Raw genomic sequence first — 23874 nt, forward strand, 5'->3', positions numbered from 1 at the left:
TAAAGGAACTAACTAGTCTAAATACTTTTTGAGATCAGAGCAAAAGGAAGTAACTTGAATAAGCATATTGGATAATTTTAACATTCATAACTGTGTTTCCTACGAACCTATACCATGTCTGGGTAAAAAGAAAAGAACATTGCCACATAGATGAGCCTGATTACCTATTTCCTACCATGACCAAAACAAAAGAAAACAAAAACAAAAAACCTAAGGCATCACTACATTATCAAATGACTTATTTTCTCTGATAATATAGTAGAAAAAGGGTCTGGGATTTGTAGTCTAATAAACTAGAATTCAAATTTTGTCCCTTCATGTATGGCTTTGGGCAGTGACTGTATCACCCTGTCCTCTTCTTCCTTTGTAAATTTAAAATAATGTTACCCAACGTCATAGATTTATTGATAGTTAAATGAGCTAATATATGTGAAAATGTCTAGCATAACGCTTCGTATGTAGTGGCTCCTCTGTGCATGTTATTTTCTTTTTCTAATTGTTTCTGGATAGTATTTTCTGGCATCCTTTTTTGTTTCCTCCTAAACAATGACCATCAGTACTGGAAGAGACCTTAGAGATCAGCTAGAATCAGTCCTTTTCTTTCTACAGAGGAAGAAATTGAGCTCCATAGGGGTCACAGTTTTGCCAAGGGGAAGAGTGTTCTGTTTCCAAGCTCTACTGTGTGTTTTTAACAGTGACTTTAAAAGCAAGTTCTCTGTGCCTTCTCAGGAGCAAAACAGGAATTAACATTTGCTGACAATTTTATTTTAGAACACAATAATGCAAATCTTAAAACTGAACATTTAAATGAATATGCTCATATTACACTAAATTTCTAGAATGATGGAAATGTTATGGGTGTTTCATGGCAGGATAAATGAGACAAAATAAAGGCAAGAAGCTTAGCTTTCAAGCTCCTGGTTAAACTAGAGTTACAAGCCAGATATTTGAATACAGTGCTCAGTATAGGGCAGGCATCTTAAAATAGACATTCTGTAAATATATGGAGCAAAGAATATAAAGAGACATCACTTTAGACATGAAAAATAAATTGCATGTAGCATGGTATGTAAAACATAATTATAATGTGTGCTTGCTCTTTGCAAAAATTAATTTTAAACATGAATAGAGACCAGAATATAGACCATGAAGAGTGCCCACACCCAGAAAGCCACATAGAAGCCATGCTGTGGCATGCGGTTCCCTGGGCAGAGGCCCAAGAGATCAGAAGAAGGCCTTCCGTGTTTCCATTTTTAAAGTACTTGCGATTGTTTGATTTAAAATATATATTAAAAAATTAGCTGCGGAGCCTATTTATAGTTCCAGGAACTTTTTAGAGAGAATGACACAAAAGCACGATAGAACTGCAGAAATTTTAAATAATTCTTTGTAAATGCCCTAGGTTAATTTAGATCCCTGAAAACACATTAGGAAATTAAGCTGTAATGTGAGCTAATTCAGATTTTAATTTGGCAAAAAGAATGATCCAGCTACACAGTTAATGTAAATAGAAGCATAACACAGGGAAATTAATGAGGTTTCCTTCTGATGAATCTTCAAGGAGGTAGATAATTAGCTTCTTTTGTTATTATCGTAGGAGAATGTGGCATTGTCTCTGAGGTGTAAAATAACTGTGGCTTACTAAGTGATAATGTGCTTCATTTGTCTTTTTAAAAAATAATTATTTATGTTAACCTCTTGTAGGATGAAGCAGCAGCACAGCCGCTGAATCTCTCATCCCGACCCAAGACCGCTGAGCCTGTCAAGTCCCCAACCTCTCCGACCCCGAGCCTCTTCCCAGCCAGCAAAACCAGCCCTGTCAATCTGCCGAACAAGAGCAGCATCCCCAGCCCTATTGGAGGAAGCCTGGGAAGGGGATCCTCTTTAGGTAAATGGAAAGGTCAACACCAGGAAGAGACTTATGAATTAGGTAAAAGAAAGCAAACCTGTTGAGTCATGACTGATCTTTATTTCCAAAGTGTTCTTAGTCCAAGAAAAAAAATAATAAAGTAAAATCTATTCCACTGAAACATAACTCAATTTGGTGTCTTGGATGATTAGAACTTTTGGGAAAGGCCATAATGTAAACCCTGATGGGATGGGTTCTTTAGATGATGATGAGTTAGATCCAGCAAATCAGAGACTTAGGAATTTTTGTGTTTGGTCAGTGCTTTGCTGCTAAAGTAACTCTGAGCAGAAGGAGTGACTATGAACCCTCCGAGGACCTGACCTCAAAGATGCCTGCCAAAACTCCAAGATTCCTTTGAAATTTTATATTTTCTTTTTAAAATGTGTGTGACTTTTACATCCAATCCTATATCAGTTTGCATTAAAACAAATATGAATGACATGTTTCAGTGACACAATATGAAATAAAATTGGAATCATATAAGACGTGTTATAATGATCCTCTGGCTTCTCACACTCTCTGATATATTGCCAGTTATCTCTAGGAATATTCATACCCCAGTGTGAGAAGTATAGAGGAAAAATATGGCCTTTGGCATCAGACAGACTTTGACTAAGAGCCTTCACCTACTACCAGTATGACCCTGGGAAAGTTATTTAATATTTTTGAATTCGGTTTCCTAATCTCTGAAAAGAGAGTATTATTAACTAGCTCATAGATTGTTATGAGAATTAAAAGACAAAAAATGCATATAAAGTGCCTAACATGGTATCTGGCACCTAAAAAGCATGCAATTTAAAAACACTGGACTGAATGAATACCAACACATTTACATATAATATAGAACGAAATAATAAATGTGAAAGTATTCGTCAGTTGCAGAGTGCCAAATGTCTTAACATTATTATTACCATAGTCTTTAAGTCTCCTAATTTTTAAAGACACAGAGATTTAAAGAGATTAGGGACTGGAACCAGCATTTCTGCACCATATTATCTTCCTCACGTTATTGAGTCCTGGAGCCCGAAATGCTTATTATTATAAAATAATGTGTAAATGCAGCCATTTACAGTTTAAAAAACATTTCGCCTATCTTATCTCATTTGACTTTTCACAGTAATCTTATGAGTTAGGTAGTGTAGTAATATTACCCTCGTTGTAGAGTAAATCGTGGCTCTTACAGGTAAAATGACTTACCCACAGGCATGTAGCTATTAATCGGCAGAGCTAAGACTAGAATCCAGGTCCTCTCACATATAATGGTGCTGTTTTGAGGAACTCACAGTTGGGATATTTGCTGAACTGTGCAGAGCCTAAGTGAATCTTCCTCATTGAAATTGGCATGTTAGGAACCACATGGCAGCCTATTCTAATTTGAGTCAGGATGCCTCTTTCCATGGCTAGGAGGTTTTCAGCCCAAGTCAGTGGTATCGCTGTGGAAGAGAGAAGTGGATCATTTCCAGAGTGTGAATGCAATTGCTGGATTGTTGGAAGTTATGAGATGACCAAGAGCCAATAGAAGTAAATAATAGACTTGATTTGAAATGGGCCTCCTATAATCTGCTTCTGAGTTTTGTTTGGAAAGCATTTGCTTGCTATTCTGAGCATCATGAGGGACAAGGATGACTATGTCACAGGCTCTGTTCTTATGGGGTTTATACGTCAGCAGAGCGTATTTCTTAGATCATGGCCTAGAAATAGGCCGAAGTAATAGCCCTCTGGTCCAGACAATATTGGATAGAATTTTTATCAGAAAAGCTGCAGAGCAAAAGGTGTGAGTTTTCTATACTCTAAACAGTGACTTACTAAAAATTTTTTCCGTAGATAACCTTGGGAATATTTTCTAAACTCAAATGCATATGCACATGCACTGCACACACATGGAAATGTGTGTGAGCTTGACTATAGTCTGGTTTCCTCTGTCTTGTCTGTGTGAGGTGTGTGCACACACACACACACATATGCTATGAAATGCTCATACCACAATACAAACAAGTGGATCATGTTCAACTTTACCACAGCAGCTGAAATCTATCAGTCAGCAAGCAATGGCTTTCTTTTTGTCTAGAATTGGAAAAGATTATCTAAAGTATTAAGTTTAACCTATAGTAAAATGCAAGATACGGAGGAAAATTAGTCAGTTTAATTTTGATTTTTTCCCCACTGTGTTGCATAGAATATAATGAAAGTAAATATTTATCATTACTTTATTTGAAGCTCTGTACTTATGTGAAAACTATTCCCAGTCATACAGCCTCGCTATCACGAAGGCAGGAAGCTGAGAGCAGTGGGTGTTCGGGTTGGGGGCAGGGAATGGGTTGTCATTCTCTTGGTAAATAACTGAGGCAGCATGATGAGTAGAATGCTTCATTAACCAGCCAGTGATTGGGGAATGGAGAGTGTGGTGTATTCCTTCACACAGCCCCTCCCCTCTCTGCAGTGGACATATGAACACAGAGATATAGATGTCACTAAAGTACACATGTAGACTCACAGATTTTTCTGCTAGACTCATAGCTTTTCTGAATTAGCACACGAAATATAATGGGCAGCCTGATATCTCTGTACCCTTCCCCATCCCCTTCTTCCCCACTGCTACTCTCCCACCGATTGTTAGATTTAGCCAGAGCAGATAAGTAGATACACTCACAATTTGAATCTAGGAACCTTCATCTGTGAGGTGGGTTGACAGCTCAGATAAATTGGCATGCTGGGGTATCCTCCAAGAGCTAAAAGTCTCAGCACAGCTTGGTTGCTCTGGCTTTCTGTGCTCCTTGCACAGTACTGCAATTTTCTTAATGGTAAATGTGCCCCTTCCTTGTTCAGAGAATGCAACATTCCATAGGGGACTGGAGAGTGGCAGTATTATTTTTAAGATTCTCACCTCACAAGCTTTTAATAATGCATCCTGTGTATGCAGATATCCTGTCCAGTCTCAACTCCCCTGCCCTGTTTGGGGATCAGGATACAGTGATGAAAGCCATTCAGGAGGCTCGGAAGATGCGAGAACAGATCCAGCGGGAGCAACAGCAGCAACAGCCACATGGTGTTGATGGGAAACTGTCCTCCATGAATAATATGGGGCTGAACAACTGCAGGAATGAAAAGGTAAAACTTGCTTCCCTCCTCCACTGGCCCTGCTGGACTCATTCGTTCATTCTCATCCGACTCTTTCTGGGCGCTCAAGCATCAACCTGCAGCCAGAGATTTGGGCTTCCAGCTTGAGAGCTGTCTTGTATCACACTCAAGCATTCCTACTGATTAACAAATATACCCTTTCCCACTTAGTGTAGTGTAGGTTGCATCCCAGGCACCCAACCAGGTACTCAGCCTACCTGCCTTTTGGTGTCTTTCTGTCCCATTCCAAAAGTCTTAGAAATATCTTATAATAAAAGTAATATATGAAGTTATTAGAATAAGAAGAAAATATCAGAATAGTAAAAAAAGGAAGAAGCATATATGCCCATGATAAAGGCTAATATAATTACTATGACTAGGCATTGAATTTATTACTAAGCTTCCTATCAGCCAGAGCAAAAAAGTAAAACAAAGCAGCTTACAAAATGCATTTATGAATTTTTTGATTCAACAGATTATTTATCAAGTGCCTATTCTATAATAGATGCTGTTTTAGGCACCGGCAATACAACAGTGAATAAATCAGATAAAAATCCCTGCTCTCTTAGAGCTGACATTCTAATAAGGGAACACAGACAATGAAAAAATAAACATTAAATCCATAAGATAATGTCAGTATATTAGGAGGTGAACAAGTGCCAAAAGATAGATAGATTCCCCAAGTGCAGGGAATAGGGAGAGAAGGGGTTGTTCCTTCAGATGAGCTGGTTTAAGGACTCTGAGGAAGAGATGCTGAGTAGAGACAAGAATCAAGACATGGTGCAGGCCGTTTGAGGAGCAGGGGGAAGGGCAGCCAGGCTGTAGGAGCCATAAGCACAGAGGCCCTCAGAGTGTATGTAGGCCAGCGACAAGGAGGCCCGTGCGGCCAGGGCGGCGTGAAGGAAGGGAAAGCGGTAGGATGGAGCATGTTAGACCTTGCAGGCCCTGGAAAGGCTTTGCACTCTTGAGTGATGGGAATTCCGAGATGGGTTTTATCCAGGGCAGTGGTATGATATGATTTACATATAACAGGATCATTCTGCCTCATTCATGATGGTGCACGACAGGAGGTTAAGGATGGAAATAGGGAGATAAGTTGAGAGGCTTCTGTAGTACATTGGGTGAAAAATTCTGATTATTTGATGAATTCTTGCTATTCCTTGGCTTGTTGCTGCATCATTCCAATTTCTGCCTCCTTCTTCATGTGGCTGTTCTATTGTGTCCCTGTGTCTCCAAATTTCCCTCTTCTTAAAAGGAGTTAGTCATTGGATTTAGGGTTCATCCTAATCCAGTGCGACCTTATTTTAATTTGATTATCTCTGTAAAGACCCTATATTCAAATGGTCACATTTCAGGTACAGAGGGCTAGGACTTCAGTATATTTTTTGAGAAACACAATTCAACCTGTTGTAGTGTGATATAGAGCCATTACTCATGTCGAATCAACCTCTCATCTTTGATTGATCTATATTCTTCGGGCACTCCAGGAGACAACTGGGGAATAGGGAGCTGAGAAGGGTTTGGAAGGGATTGGAGTATGATGAAACTCTCGAAGCTTGTCTCCCAGATCTCCCAGATACAAGAATCTCAAAGTCTTCACTCAGATTAAGAAGCTTGCCTCTGGAAGTGTTGACTTCCTAAAGCTTAACAAATAATTAACATCATTAATACTGATGTTAACATTTATATGTATAAAATATTATGTCAGATTAATAGAGAAATATTAACATACATAATATTTAAAATTGATCACTATTGGAACCCCTGCCTTATTAATCCTTTTGGCAGGAGGTTCAGATCCAGGTGGGAGAGAGACCGTCTAGGGGAATGGTGGGTCTTTTGGTGCCTGTTAAACTGTAAACTTTTATATACGTGGGACTTGTCATGCACATGCCAATCACTGGATCTGTTCAATCAATTAAGTGACTCGTTCCTCCATTAAGTGCTCCATCCTTGGCAGTGGGTTCGCAAGGCCCTTCTTTAAGAACTGCCTGAATAGAATGCCACATAGAGAGTGAGAGTTCAGGACAACAGAGAAGAAAAGCCTTGCCCCTAAAGCTCTTCTACTACTCTGATATTAAAGATAAACACAAAGTCATTCTTTTGACCTACAATGCTGTCTTCTGCTTAGTGGGAACACCAGAGAATAATAGCATATTTAATCTTAAAGTAAATAACTTTATAAGATCCTTTTTTGGGATCTGGGTAGGAAAGCGAGTTTTGGCATGGAGTTACTGAATGGGAAATTGGATTATTACAAGAGAATACGTGTGCCAAGGATCCTCTCCCACTTTACGGTTTTGTTAACGATTAATCCTAAAATTAATTTGAGAAAGATGTCAGTGATTTGAGTCTTTTTTTATTTATTAGTTTTCAAGTGAAAGTAATGTATGTTTACTGAAAATTCTAATAATACAGAAAGATACAAGGTGAAAAGCTAATTACCCTCCTCACCCCATTAACTACCATTAATGATTCAGAAATTTTCTCAAGTAGTAAGAACCCTTAGTGATTCAGAAATTTCCTTTGCATATATGAGAAAGTATCAATGAGTTTAAAAATATAATATTCTCACTTGGAATAGTAGTCACTGGGTTGTCACTTACCAGCTGTGTGATATTTGGCAAGTAAATTAACCTCTCTGAATCTCAGTTTCTTCATCTATAATATGAAGGTAGTAATCTGGGTTACAATGTAATAAGATTATATGACTATACCTAGTGCAGCTCCTGGTACAGAGTAGGAACTTTCTTTTGTGTGCCATACCTTAAACGGAATCATTGGTGACCTTTGAATATATGGAACAAATATACTATTTTGTCACAGATATGACATCCTCATACAATAGTGGGAGGGACAGCAGAAGGAAACTAAATTTTTCAGATGTTGGCGTATTGGCCAACTCATTTAGTTAAACTCCTTTCCAACTGTTTGAAGAGTTGATCCACAAAGCTATGGAAACTTCAGATTTATTAAGTTAGATCACGGTTTCTCAGCCTTAGTATTATTGACATTGTTGACACTATAATTCTTTGCTATGGGGGCACTAATCTGGCCTCTACTTATTAGATCCCCATAGCACTCCCTCCTTTTGTGACCACCAAAAATGTCTCCAGGCATTGCCAAATGTCCTCTATTGAGGGAGGGAGGACAAAATTACCCCTAGTTGAAAACCACTGGGCTAAATAAAATATATTTAGAATGAATCCACTTCAGAAACTTCATTCTACACACACACAAAAACAATTTCATTAAAATAGCCGTACTTATTGTTAAATTATGAAAAATTATTAGCCTTTGATGAATGTTATGAATGAAATATTTCTTTGAAAAATACATCTAGAAATTTTTTTTTAGAATATTAACATGGAGAACATTTAAAATAGAATGTGTATATATGCCATTTAGTTTTGGGGAGAAATGAGAAATACATTCAATATTGTTGCAGCAACTCTTTCAGTAAAGCCCCTTTGTCATATTAAGCAGGCTTAGAATAGCAGCATCCTAATCTGTGTGCACTAAACCTAATAGTAAATTGGTACTGGACACACCTTGCTTCCAGCAGTGAATCTGTCTATCAGTGTGACTCTAGATTATTGAATTTGTATTATTGGTTGGAGTTGAAGTTCAAACTTAAGATGCCATTAACTTCAAATACTACAGTTAGTTTTAAGTATTTCTCATTGATTTTACTTAATTCATTTGGAGAGAAGAAGTCTGAGGTTCTGAAATAATAATGCCTTTTTTTTTGCATTATAATACAAGAGATACATATAGGCGAGAGATTAGGTTAAGACTGAAAATAATGATAATAAATGTAAACAACCTAAATATAACTGAATATAACTGAGCTTCTAACGATAAGCGGCAAAGCGGCTTCTACAGAACCAGAAAAACCTTGGTTTCCTAGTAAAAGGGAGTGTTGTTTGTTGTCTCAGTAGATGATTTTAGTGAAGCTGAATTTGGAGCACTGGAAAAATCCGTTATATTCAGGGATATTGTGTTCATAAGCTCTCCTTAACATGATCTCCCTTCCAAATACTGTCACTGTTTTAAACATATATTTTGTGGTTTTGCAGGCTTTGTTGTTTCTAGAGTCAATATTTATTAGTTGCAGCCAGAAGAGTAAATCAAGAACAATATTAAAGGACTCCTGTGATGGTAGCTTTGGCTCTCTTATAATCAAAATATCCATCTTAATTTTATGAGGTTCCATAGTACACTAGTTTCTCTTCTGAGGATCAGATTTTTCTTGAGGTCAAAGAGGGTAAATATATAATGTGCGGTAAGATTGATGAAATGGATTTATGACAAATTCAGTTTAATTGTCTTCAAAAACTGTCTACTTTGGAATTATCTCAGTTTTTTTTAAATATAAGGATCCATAAATCAGATTTATGAATTTGTTCTTATAACCTATAATATAGTTTTAGAGAATTTTTCACAGTGTTGCTGTCATAAAACCTTATAATTTATTAAGCTTACCTGGTCACTTTCTTTTTCGGAACATTCTTTACAAAGACTTATGCCACAGATTTGGGTTTCCTGAGAAGCAGACGATGAGATGGAGATTAACAAGCAGATTTACTAGGGAGGGCTCTTTCTGATTGCTGCTGTGGAAGGGAAGGGACAGGACGGGAGCAGGATTGGACAAGACCTCAGCCAACCCCACATGAAGCTTCGAGGCCTCGTAGTCATTCAGAATTGTCCCAGAATTGACAACCTGTCTGAGGTCTTAGTTGGGTGGAGGGGTAAGCTTTTGTACACATGTGTCAACCAGTTTTTGGATGAGAACTGCACTGGGAAGGGGACCTGACCTTGGATGAGGTTAATCTCTTTAGCCGAGGCAATGCCAGCAGCTGAGGGTGAACTACTGACAACCTCCCCTGCAGCCGAGGGAATAAATCTTTCAGTTCTGAAGGGGGATCTGGGCAATGCATCACAATGTCCACTGTAGAGTGTTTATGTGATATTTAGTAGCCCTAGATGTATATAAGACATGCTTTATATATATCATAAATGTAGGCAAACACTACATAGGTGTGAGGTGCTTATGTCTTTGTTAACACATATGGAATCTCATATACATCCATATGAATACTTGTTTACATGTGTTTCACTTTATTGGGTAATCCCTATTTTGGTGCTTTAAAATGAAACATTGTTAACCTCATCAGCCAGAACAGCACCAATGGAGTTGTTTTGGTCGGCTGCATCACAGGATAGTTAGGGTCTGTTAAATATATAGATTGTAGGGACAATAGACTGTAACGGCGCCTTGGGGGCTGTTATGCTCCATCATGTCAACATAGCTTCTGTGCATAGATTGTGAGTGTCCTGCCAGCAGAAGTCTAAGTTACTGCCCTGGGTTTTAACTTTCCACACCAAAAACACCAACCATCTCCAACCCGTAGTACCAGTATAGTTCGGTGATATTGTAGGCTAATAGCTTACCAAATTTAGTTGTTTTGACATCTCCATGATATAATTTTAGTCATGACAATATACAGAGAATTTAAAATAGGATGCTTCTAAGTGTCCTTAGAGCTAAGCTAGAAGAGAGGCAAAGCAGAGTAGGCTTTCTGAGTCTTAAAGTATGTTCTGTAACTTTTCTGACCTTCTTGGTAGTTGAATGCTGACATGGTGATGGATTACAGCATGTTCCTGCATGGATATTATGTAACTTGGGAATCCAGTTATTTTGCTCATCTTAATCATCTTGAGGAGCCAGTAGATCACCTTCTGATCAGAATTGCCCATAAATAGGCAGGTTACACATTCATATACATATAGCCTGAACTGCCATCACCCTTATCTTAGGAGAATCTCTTAAGAAAAATGCTTGACCTCATTGGGTGGTAAAGTGAGCTACCGTGGACACTATTATTACATCTGCCTGCCTCTGAAGTATATTCGTGGGATTAAATTGTAGAGCAAAAGAATTGGGGGTTGGTGGGGGCGGGGGGGGGAACATTATAATTGTTCTGGTCTAATTACTTCAATTCACAGATGGGAAAAACTGAGACCTACAGAAAGAAAATGACGATCATGGTTACATGGTGGGTTCATGACAGAACAGGAACTAAATCTCAGCTTTCCTAATTCTTAGTAGTATTTCTGCTTATAGAATAGTACCAGATTAATTCATTTTCTATGAGGTATTTAAGCCTATTACATACCAAAGTACTTTTTACATTGGCAATTTCAACCCTGTGATGGAATAAGAGAGAGTAAAAATAAGAACTATGAAGCAGAAAAACATTGAGCCCCCTGTTTCCTGTATGATTCTCACCTGTCTGGGTAGGTCATTGTTCCTTGGCATGACGTCCATTGGTTCTGGCTCTGGAAAGAAACCAGTCAGGAAACAGAAGATTGAATGATGCTAATATAGATGAAAAGATAGAAGTAATGGCTAGACCTGGAGGAGTAATGGAATTAGAGGCCTCATGGCATGGGTTTTGGAGTTGATTAATCCTGGGTCTCAGTTTCTAGGGTTAACCTTGGAAGTAGCCTGTGCTGTTTGCTGTTATTTAAGTAAGTTACTTAACCTCTGTGAGTTTCAATGAACATATCTATAAAATAGAGATAATTATCCTTTCCTTGAAGGATTGCTTTGAGGAAAAACATATGTAGAGCACTTATTTGGCATAGGAGATGCTCCATTAATATTAGGACCTTTTTCTCTTTAAGACCTTAGACAGGTTGTCAAATCTGTTGTTAATTTTGTTAAATTTTCACTCTTTGATTCTGTCCAATGATAAATGGATTAATCTATTGCTTCTTGGGGCCAAAATGTCTTAGGATAGAATAGAAGGTTAGTAAGAAGCTAATAGGCACCTTATTACAAACTGAAGGTATGCATTTTTCTTTTTCATTCTTTGAATGACCTGTGTATACTAGCTACTGCTAGGATCGGGCCACAGCCTACATGATAATGTTCAAATTTGATTATATTAGTGTGCTAGGGAGCTGTTGTTCCTATTAATTTAATATAGTCTTCAATGTATTTCCAGAAAATTGGAATTTCAATCCATGATTTTTGAAAATACTTAACCTGATTTTTGATAACTATATGCATTTTTCATGCCAAAATGATACTTTTTCAGTCAAGTAACTAGGAAAATAATAATCTACTCACTGGAGCACATTGTAAGCTTATTTCTATTTATTCAAAAAAACAGTTGTTCCTTTTCTGCAAGTGTAGATTCTTGCTCCTCACCATACTTTGCAAAAATATCAGAATAGTATATCAGTATTACACTGATGTAATACTGCCCCCTTTTACTAGAAACGGAAAACATTCTGGACATCTTCTATTTCACGATGTCAATTGGCACAGCTCCTTGTTATTTATACAATTGATTCAGATATTCATTGTTGCATGACAGGATAAGTTCAAACAGATGATCAATGTAGCCATACAATAAATGAAAGGAGATTGTGAAAAAATTATTTAGTGAAGTGTGTTTGAAATGACTAGTGAGCTTTCGTTGTTTCTAAAGGAGCACCTAGTGCCGATTAATCAGGATGGTTGTTTTTTGTGAGCATTTGACTAACGTGTTCAACTGCAGTGCTTTTTTTCTATGTCAACCTGTTCCCAAGATAACAACAACTTGTCCTGAGAGGGATGTGGACATATTAGACATTTTACAGTATGCCAAAAAAAAAAAAAAATCTAATTTTAACATCCTCATTTGCAAAGCAGAACAGTTGTTGGTTTTTAAAGAACATTTATGTAGTACTTCTCACATCATGACAAGAAATATTTTTATAGTGCTTCTGTGTTTCAAAATTGTTATCACATATATTGTCTCTCTTGAACCTTTCCAAATTCAGGGATATAATACTACCCTTGTTTTGCAGTTTAGGAAACTAAGACCAGGTCTAGATCACTGTATTCCAGCATTTCCTCTGACATCTCATTTGTTCTCTACATCTCTGCGAGATAGACAGGGCGATTTTACTTAAAATCTAAAAGAAGACCTACATCTGAGTTTCAAACATCAATTTTAATGAAGTGAAGGCTAAAATCATGAGCTAAAGAGGTCTACTGAACTATATATGCTTCATGCATATTTCTTTGAAAGAGATAGCTATATTTATACTTGTGATAGTGTTTTTCTAAAACAGGATACACAGATCAAAATGCTATAAAATTATTAAAAAGTGTAAGTTATATTAATTTTAGATTTTACATTTGAACCAATAACATTGGGCAACTGTGCAGTGCTGTGTATAGGCTCCTGGCTGAATATAATCATTAAGTTCCTTTTATTTCTGTTGTCAGGACTACTTGATTGGTTGCCTAGCTACAAGTTTAAGATCTAATTCATAAAAATCAACAACAAACTTGTTTGGTTCCTTTCTTCTCTGCACGTTAAATGGAAAGAATGGTGAGAATTTATATAAGTTTACCAGGTTCAAGATACTTCCTAGGAATAGGGGTGGGGATAGAGCAAATATAGAGTTTTAGTTTTGTTTACAAGTGACTTATATCAAAATGCCATGCCCAGCGAATGGATTTCCCAGTAGGAAGGTTAAAATTTAATACATCACAGTTAATAACTTTGCATAAAGAGTTGTTGGTTTGGGTGTATATGAAACAAATTTACTAATAATAAGGACTTTATAGACCTAACCTCCCACTATGGCAGGTACTTTCTAACCCTTAATTTTTCCAGATCTGATCTCTTAATCTTTCTAGATCAGCTGTTCACAACTCTGGGCCCCTTTACACTCTTAAAAATTATTAAAAACCCCAACGAGATTTTATTTATATGGGATACATCTATCGGTATTTATCATATGAGATAATGAATCTGAAGAATTAAAAATATTTATGTAGTTATATGAAAATAACAATAATAAACCCATTACATGTTAATATAAATAAAAGTTTTGAATATTAAGTATAGTCTTTAAAATAAAAAAACTAGTAAGAAGAATAGCTTTGTTATATGTTTTTCTAAATCTCTTCGATGTCTGACTAAGTAGAAGACAGCTTGATTCTCATTATCTGCATCTGCATTCAATCTTTTGCTGTATCACAAGGCCATGTAGTTTGTAAAAGAAGAGGAATGAAAAAGACAAATAATGTGTTAGTATTATTATGAAAATATTTTTGGTCTAGCGGACCCTCCGAAAAGGCCTTTGAGATTGCCAGCGGGGGACTCTTTGCATACATGTTCTTCTAGAGCATACGGTGCATACACATGCAGTGTGGGTTTTAATTGCCTTCGCCTTAACTTAAGAACAGCCTTCAGTGATCAGTGTAAACATTTAGAAATGATTATTGATTTTGTTCTATTTGAATTAAGGAGAAAACCGTTAATTAAATTATATTGCTTAAATTTATACCTTACCTTCATACATGAACAGTTTGGGGTGATTTGCAGTGATACATATACTAAAACAAGATAAAAACTGAATAGAGAGGAAATAGTGGGAAAGAAAATTAAAAGTAGGAAAATAAGGTAAATCAATTAAAGCTGGGATAAGATAAGTGCATAAAAAATTTTGTCATACATATTTACATGATTGCTAGAGATGATTGTGAGCTTCCTGGTAACCAAGCAAAAGGAAGTGTGTCACAAGTATTTCTGCTGTATGAGTAGAACAGTTTCTCAGGAGAAACATGTGTTTTCTCCTACGGGTCCTCATAAAAGCTTGAGACATACTCCAGAATGTTTCTATAATATTTAGTTAGAGAACTATGATAATTTTGCAGGGATTTTCTTAACAGACCTTCTCATTTATCTTTTAGACCCATCTATTTTTACCTAGCTTTCTTTGTCTTAGAGTATTGTGACTGACAGTGCATTTTTCTTTTATCCCATGAACACACATTTTTTTCAATCCCCTTACATTTTAACTAAGTTCTTACTATATACAAAGCACAGTATTGGATATATGTAGTGAAATAGTAACCAGGGTTAAATCCTGGCTTTACTACTTACTAAATTAATACCTCATAATAAATATTTCCTCCCTTCCTTCCTCTTTCTCTGTTCTCTCTGTCTCTCTCACTGTCTCTCTGTCTCCCTCTCTCTGTGTGTCTCTCACTGTATCTCCCTCCTTTTGTCTCTCTGTCTCCCTCTCTCCCCACTCTCCTTTCCTTCTACTTTCTCCCTCCTTCTCTTCCTCTCCCTCCCTCCCCCTCCTTCAGATCCTCCCTCCGCCCCCTCGTCTCCCCCTTCCTTTCTTTGTTTCTAGCTTCCCTTGATTAAGGTTGTGGATAAGAGCAGAAGATTTGAAGTCAAGACTGTCCAAGTTTCTCTAAGAAATGAGCATATTCATAGTTTCTAAGCACAAGCAGTGATTATTTAATAAAATAATCCATGTACCAGGCCTTGTCCACTGCCCGACATATAATCAGTAGAGAGGGAGTTTGTAATAGATTATCGCTGTGGCTAGTTCAGGTTTATTTTTATAGATAATTGTGAGCCATTAATGGTGTTTATAGATGGGACACATTTAATCTGAACTATATTTTAAGAAGAAATAGGAGAGAACTTTAGAGAAATTTGTAAAAGTGAAAAGAATGTGTGTTTTGGAGTCAGACTGACCTGGACTTCAGATTCTGGTTCTATCTATCACTCACTAGCTCTGTGACCTCTCTGAGCCTCAGTGTTTGCATCTGTGAATAATAATACAGTTTCTCAGTTGTTGGGAAATTAATCAGGAAACTATAAGGCAAGTTTCTAGGACTATGCCTTTTAAAAAAAAAAATCCATGCCTTTCTCTTATGTAGGATTTCCAAGAGCATGTCTGTAGGGGAAGCTTCGTTTGAAATTTATTTAAATCCGCCTTAGATTATTTTGCAATCCTACCCTTCCTGAGCTTAGAACCTGTCCTATTGTCGCAGAAGCAGACTTTTTCAGTGGAAAGACAACTGATATGCAGAGAAAGGATGTGTTACAAATTTCGTGTCAAATGGCTTAAGGTTGTATCACCCTACATAAGAAAATTTATTAAATATTCCAGAAGAATTCTCAACCTCCAAATTGAATCAGTTCCACCTACACGGCCACTCAATATTCTATATAATTTAAAAATATCTGAGTTATAGAAAATTTAAAACACATGTTATCAGGAATTTTTCACTTTTTAAAAAAAATGCACATTAAAGAAAAATATAGTTATGATTCTCAATTGAAACAAAATATTAAGTTTGAAGTCATTTGATTACAGAGTTTTAAAGATAAGAATGAGATTATTAAAATGACAAATTATATTTTTAAAAAATTCAAGTAGAACTTGAACAAAGTTGGATTCAGTTTAAAATACAGCCTTAGAGAGGCTGAGTAGATTATAAACTACTGTCCTAAATTTTCAGAAAGTTCTTTGAGGCAGAGTACCTCCTCCTAAGTCTAACAGTCTGTCTAGATTTTTATTTTTAGACTTCTCAAAGAAACATACAGTTGAAAACACACTGTATTTTACTCTCTGCTTGCCTTTGGGAAACAGGACCCACCTGGATTTCCCTAAGCTAGGGGGAAGGTGCTTTGCCTGAAAACTGTGGATTTTCTGGGAATTCTGGCATCCCATTCCACAGATGTTGGCTTCCGTACATCCTGAAAATTTTTCTCAGGGACCTTTGCTCTGGGAGTCAGGGCCCTGATAATTTCTTCTCTTTCCTTGAATGTCTGGAGACCCTATAAAAATCTCTCAGTCGATTTCCATTCTTACAGAATCATAATAAGTTGCTCCTAAGATATTTATTTTGGTGACTTTGAAGCATCATATGGGCTCAAAGTGCTAAATTCAGTCTTAGTGCTGCTTATATTGTATTATAATCTTTGTCACTAGTGATGCCAAGTGTGATATTATATGTGATTACTTGACTAATCAGAATATTTGGTTAAATGGAACATTGCATTTTTCCAGCATGCCTGACACACAGTAGGCACTCAATAGAATATTAGCTGATTTAAGTTAATGCCAGTAACAGAATTTTCTGTACTTATATTTTATGTGAAAGTTTAGTTTCTTAGAGCTGAATTTTTTTTTTTTTTTTTAAGATTTGCTTAAGCTTTTATAGCAGTGGAGGATAATAACTTTCATTCTTCCTAAGAGCTTTCTTTGCCAGTTGCAGTTTTAGGAACATAACAATCACCAATATATCAGTCTTTTTAATTGTTTGAAAAACATTTTTCAAAATTTATTATCATACATAATCACAAAAGCCATTCTTAGAGTCATAATTTTTATTATTCTTCTTCTACAGATGAAGATGAGGTTCAAAGAGCTCAAATCGTTTACTTACATTCACACAGGTGGTGTCAAAGTTGAGGCTCTTCAAAGTCCCTATTTTCAAATCTCACATTCTTTCCACAATAGCAGGCAGTCTTCACTCTTCTCCCCAGTGCTAACCTCTGCCCACGTGGTCTGGTGAGCCCTGAATACAAGTATACATCACACATTAACTATGATTCTACATGTGTGTGTATGTGTTTGTGTGCATGAATCATTAACTATGATTCTACATGTGTGTGTATGTGTTTGTGTGCATCTATGTGTGTGCATCTCTGAGTGCTTATGTGTGTCTTTCTCATTATGGGTATAAATCTGTGTGAGTTTTTATGTGTGTCCGTCTGTGTGAATCTTTTCTCCCTGTGCATAACTCTCTATCTCTGAATCTGACTACTTGTGTACTTGCTACCTGTGTACATGTGTACATATGTGTGTCTGTCTGTCTGTCCATGAGTCTATTTATATTTGTGGGAGTGGATGTCAGCTGTGTGTCTGTCTGACTGTATGCATTTGTGAGTGTGCCTGTGTATTTGTCAGTATCTCTTTGTGTGTGTGTGTCTATTTGAATGTGTGGCTGTCTATCTGGATTCGTATGTCTGTAAGTGTGTCTGTGGGTCCATGTCTACATCGTTCTCTGAATCTCTGTGTCAGTATGTCTATGTTGATCTTGGTATGTATGGGTCTCTATAACAGTGTGTATATGTATGTCTGTGTAAGTATCTTCGTATGTATTGTACTCTCTTCTCTGCATGGAGTTAGGTACTAATACACTTGATTATTTTCATTTTCACCATGTAGTCACAAGGCTAGGTATGGAGAGTGTATATGAAAGCTCTGCACATAGATGTACTTCATGCATTCTTTCCATCATTGTTTCCTTCTTAGCATTGTCTTAAATCTGGTTATCAAAAATGTGCCATTGGGAGCACTCTGGAAGAAGTTCACTTTTAGCTAAGATCTAATTTGCTATCTTTGACATTTGCAACTAAGGTTAGGATTTCCCAAAGTGCTGTCTTCCTACTATGGATGGAAATGCTTGCTTTTATTTTTGGTGCAACCCTGATTTGCCCTTTATATATTTTTATAAATGATGTCAACGTTATTGGTTCTGAAATAACACAGAGGACATCTTGTAAAATATACTGCTCAGTAGCTTTAGTTCCCTAAACTTTCTAGGCTGTGAGTTCCCCATCGTTTTCAATGAAGAAGATCACTCTAAAATTGTTTTCTTCTTGTATCGAGAGTCAACGTAAATTTTATTAAAAGAGAAACAGTAAGTTTGTGATTGTCTTGCCTACGTTAATACTGCAGATGTTAATATTAAAATTAATTTCAAGTTTCCCATCTGTAAAATGAAGACAAGAAGGCAAACATCTTCTCTAAAGAAACATTGTAGTGAACTCTTATGTTAAAAATCATGTCAGGTTATCAAGAACTATGAGTTGTCTAACTTTAGTAGCATTCCTACTAGAGAAGCAATAATAAATTCAGTTTTTCTTATTCTAGACTATGACTGTGATTGTTGTAAAATGATCCCCCCAGGTTTAGGCAAGACACTGATGATTTTCTTTCATATAGGACACTTTTAAATCAGTTACATCTAAGTCCAAAACTCAGCTTTACAAACTAATTGGTGATCGTCTCACTTTAACACCATTACTGGCTGTGTCACCTGGGGCCTGTTAGTTTTCTGTGCCTTTGGTTATGCACTTAGAAGGTAGATATAATGAATATACTGTATAAGATTGTGGAAAAATTAAATACGATAATATACATATAGTAAGGTAGATGCAAACAAATGTTCTTCTGGCTCCCTTGTTGTCTGCGACCATGTGATATAACAGGACATTAGGTAGATGTGCTCATCATCTGATGCATGAAGCGTGGGGTAGATGCTTGAGATTCAGAGAAATATTGACCAGTCCCTTTCTGCCCTCAAGACTATGTTTATAGTCTGATTTGCGAGATAGGACAGATACATAAAAGGGAACCTGACAATGTGGGGTCCAAGTGCCAAATGAGTGAAGGGAGTTGCAAGGGTAATTAAACTCATGAAAATCAATGACTGAAGTGGAAAGTGGGGTTCTGTGGAGCAGGAAAGACTTAAAATGCCTCAAAGAAAGGACAGGCAGGATAAGTATGCAGAGAAGACTAAGCAGGCAAGGTCCTAGCATAAGCCTAGATGGTGCATGGGTTACCTCATATAGGGAATAATGGCTGGATGACGGTTCATTCAGGAGAGGGGTAGGCTCTGGGTTATAGAAGGGGCAGAGTTCAGATGATGGAAGCCTTGAATGCCTGGCTAGCAAATTTAGCCCAAAGTTCTGTGTGTGTGTGTGTGTGTGTGTGTGTGTGTGTGTGTGTGTGTGTGTGTGAGAGAGAGAGAGAGAGAGAGAGAGAGAGAGAGAGAGAGAGAGAAAAGAATGGTAGTGGTGGCTGGGATAAATTGAGTGTATTTCTCCATATAAATAAGCTTGCAGACAGTCATCCTGCTTGTTAAATAGAAACTATAGAAGCAACTGCTCAGTGATTCTCATCTCAGTGGGAGTAACCTCAGGGTGGTATAGGATTATAAACCCAAATTAAAATTGGAAATAATTCACCTTAATTGATAGGCATTTGTGGATGATAAATACTTTTATATAAAACTCTCATTTGATTTTATAAAAATATTATGAGAGAGATTATTGTTATCTATTATTATCCTTCATTACAGATTAAAAAACAAAAACACCAAGAATCATGGAGGTAACTCTAGGTTCAAATACCAGCTCTTCTCTATGTAAATTCTATATTTTCCACTGCGCCACACACTTAGGTTATTATTATTGGGAACTTGAAGGAAGAGCCCATATCTTACTCTTAACACTGAGCCTAAAATGCTTAGTCATTATTCGTTGATTGCTTGCCTGTGGCTAGAGACCAGACATTAGAAAAAGCAGTTACTCTTATGGGGATAAAAATTTATTTTCTTCTGCGTCTGCCTATGCTTGAGTGTGTATCTGGCCTTCCTCAGACAGAAGAAATTCACATTATAGGAGAGTTGCTTCTTATTAGACCTTAGTTAAAAGAATTTTGAATTCTCTTTTAGCCATTCTTTTACTCTGCCTCATGCCACTTTCTCGTGTCTTCTGTTCTGGAGGTGGTTGCTCAGTTTTTGGCAGTCTGTACTTCTCTCTCTCTCTGCATCCTTATGTATGAGAGTATATTTCTCTCTTTTCCTTTCTCTCTTCCTAACCTCCTCCTTACCCTGCTCCCCATCACTCTCCCATCTTCTCCCCTACCCGTCCTCTTCTCTCTTTTTCTTTTCTTCCTTCCCTCCTCTTTGACTTCTCATCTTCCATTCTCACTGCAATCTTGTGCATAGCCTGGGGGGTCAGAGAGACAACCAGTCCAAATTTATTCAAAATCTAACGCTGCTTTATTTATTTAAATGGCAATGCAGTAAAGTTCAGGTCTTAGACCTGAACAGCTACCTTCAGAAGTTAAATTTATAAAAAATACTGACTTACAAGGCTTTGGAAACCAGCTTGGTTCCTAATCTTCCTGATTTCATGACCTGTACCTAAAACTGAGTCAAGGCTAGGAGAATGGGGTGAAGGGTTAAAGAAGTACAAATTAGTAGCTGATAGGTGGTCACGGGGATGGTGAGCAGGGCAGAGGGAATGCAGTCAGCATTAATATGATGGCTAGGTGGAGGGCCAAGGGAGGGAGGGAGCAATTGGGGAGGTCGTTTTATGAACTTCATAGATGTCTAACCAATGTACTGTATACCTGAAACTAATTTAAATAAATAAAATTTAAAAAAAAGACTCATTAAGTTAAGCTGTGCAAGAGTAGAAGGAATTCAGCTTGGGTTTCAAATCTGGAAACCTGTCTTCTAGGTCTATCTCTGACTCTTACTATCTGTGTGATCTCGGGAAAGTCTCTACTCTTACTGAGCCTCAGTATATTCTGTAAAATTATGATGATTATGTCTTTCAAATGACATAAGTGTGTAGAAGGACTTCACAGTTTTTAAGATGCTGGTGGTTAGCGAGACTAAGTATAGGCCATTTTTATTGTGTGAAAAGCAGGGTAACGGAGTCAGTGATTTCTGCTGGGAGGGAAAGTTTTATGCTGTTTCTCTCCTGCCTCCTGTTTCATTGGATTGGGGAGAGCTCAAAGCTGCCTTAGGCTGATAACATAAATAAGTAGCATGTCATCACTTTTTTTCCATAAATAAAACAATTTTTTGTTTATCAACTTTGTGGGTGGTGGTGGGAAGGAGAGGATGTGGAAAGGAAGTGAAGTCTATTTGAAGTAAATCAGGTCTGTTGTACCAAAGATCTCTGGAGTGTATAGGAAACATTTATTTTTTTTTCCTCAAAGAATTGGCTGAGGACTAAGAATCAGCTAAATGTAGATAGATTTACTGATCAGCACAATACAGTGAGATCACAACGCTGTGTGAGTTAATGAATTTCACCTGGCTTTGTATGAACTAGCTTTCCAGAATAATTTCTATAATCATATCATTTTTAAAAGGTAACTTGAGATAAAAATGATCTACAGGTGATATTTGAAGATACTGATTTATCTTCAAGTGAAACTATACCAAAGTATAGTTTGAGTCATGTAGTCAAATCGATTTATCCAGAAGGAAATGTATGTGATTGTTTAGAACAATGGACAATGAATTTTAAAACAACTTAATGTACAAAGGGTGAGTACTGTAACTATATTAGCTGGTCTTCAAGGGAAAACTAATATTTTAAACCAAACAGTACTTAAATAGATTATAATTATATTAAAACTTGTATGTTTATTTGGCCTAAGTGATCTAATAACCCTGCCCTTCATATCATATTACCAAAAAGAAAACAATCCACAACTTGAATATAAATTACAAATTTTAATATGCTAGTCCAGATGTAGGCGAGAAGGCTGGCCAGCCCTATTAGCATTTTTTTTTTCTTTTGCTGTTCTTTTGGTCATTTCAGCTATGGAAAACTAAAATCTTACTCATAAATTTAGATGTGAATTTAATTTAATCAGTGAAAAGAAGATTTAGTTTTGTTTTAGGTTATGCTCTCTTTTGTTTCAAATATATGCAGTAGAGTTAAATAAGAGCTATAATCTTAAAACTTTTGTACCTTGTATATTGTTATACTTGTAATCTTTTCTTGTCATTAATTGGTCTGAAAGTACCATTAAAAATTCAGTGTTCACATGGAAATATAATGTTCACATGGAAAGTTATTTGTTCTATGAATACCTTTTCTTCCTTGAGACTGTGCAAATCCACTGTAGTTAATGTTCATTAGACAATCTCTGGGATCGAGTAGATAATCTCTCTGCCTCGTGTCCTGCTCTGGTTAATTTTCTAGGGTTGTCTTTGTGTAGGCAGGTGATGGAGAGGGACAAGGAGAGCAACTGCTCCAGCATTAGGAATAAATACGTGTTTGTTTATTGATGGTCCAGTAAAAGAACCCTTGGAGTTATCACTTTTATTTCGTTTAGAAAATTTTAACTGTAGTCTAAACATCATCCCTCATTCTTCAGGAATGACTGTTTAGTTTCATCAGAACCCTTGCTTTTAGACCAGGAAATCAGGTTCCAAATTTTAATATCTTATTATTTAATTCCCAAATTTGAAATTATAAGACCAAGTTCTAATTTGATAAATAAATCGTAAATTCAGCTCCAATGCTGTTATTATCTTGATATTTAAATTGGTGCTGAAACAAAAAACTGAAGACTGATTTCTGAGTTTTCGAGAAATAAAGCTGGTGCAGTCATTGCCCTCATATTATGACCTATAATTAACTGCATTTCGATATCTGATTTCTGAAGGTGGAGATGACAAACTTTTTATTTTTTCTAACGAATGACAACGAATAAAAAGCTCTACCTCAAATATACTTTAGATGGAAATATTTCAAATTTGTGCCAATTAAGGTCAGCCGTGACAAAAAATTTTTTTCCATTCGTGGACACAGTGGAAGGGAATAAAAGCACTCGCACCCATCCGCCTGTTTGCCGGCTCTCTGATGACAAACAGCCGGTACATGGCAAACACATATCTCATTTACATCACATGCATAATGTACTCTATCTGGGATATTAGCTTCTCGGGGCTGGCAGTGTCGCCTAACACACACAGTGATCAGCACATTTTTTGAGGCTGCAATAATCAGAGGAATGCAGCGGTGATGTGAGAACAAGAGGAAATAACATGACATAATGATGTACCCATCATTGTTCTGTTGTCATCCTTCCTAACCAGTTTGGTTTCCCTCAGAGCCTAACAAAAGGGTCATGAATTTAATAGAGTAGAACATAAAACTGGGTGCAAGAGTAATGCATCTATTCCTGAGCTTCATGTTCAGAGAAAAAGGGAAAATATTGACTACATACGGTACGAACTGCCCTGAAAGCTTTGCGGGTCTATGCATATGCTTATATAATCTTCAAAGAAGATGTGTAGTCTTTTGCAAATGTGTTAGCCTCTTTTAATCTCAAATAAGCATTTATATACAAAAAAAAAAAAAAGTCAGGAAATTAACTAAATCTTCAAAAATATGCAAAACATAAGTTTCTAATAAAATATTGTC

The 23874-nt window shown here is 36.7% G+C and overlaps 1 protein-coding gene across 4 annotated transcripts in view; it reads left to right on the forward strand.

Annotated features, from left to right (window-relative positions):
• SOX6 (SRY-box 6) overlaps positions 1 to 23874 on the forward strand; it is a 358392-nt gene that overhangs the window by 281202 nt on the left and 53316 nt on the right. For 2 of the 4 annotated variants that reach the window (XM_023522157.1, XM_023522158.1), the window contains exons 11-12: positions 1705 to 1930; positions 4830 to 5017. In XM_023522157.1, coding sequence (XP_023377925.1) covers positions 1705 to 1930; positions 4830 to 5017 — 414 coding nt within the window. The remainder of the gene's footprint in view (positions 1 to 1704; positions 1931 to 4829; positions 5018 to 23874) is intronic. The other 2 variants (XM_023522160.1, XM_023522159.1) reach the window with 1 other exon arrangement.

Source organism: Pteropus vampyrus, unplaced genomic scaffold (assembly GCF_000151845.1).
Source record: "Pteropus vampyrus isolate Shadow unplaced genomic scaffold, Pvam_2.0 Scaffold334, whole genome shotgun sequence".
NCBI classification, from domain to species: domain Eukaryota; kingdom Metazoa; phylum Chordata; class Mammalia; order Chiroptera; family Pteropodidae; genus Pteropus; species Pteropus vampyrus.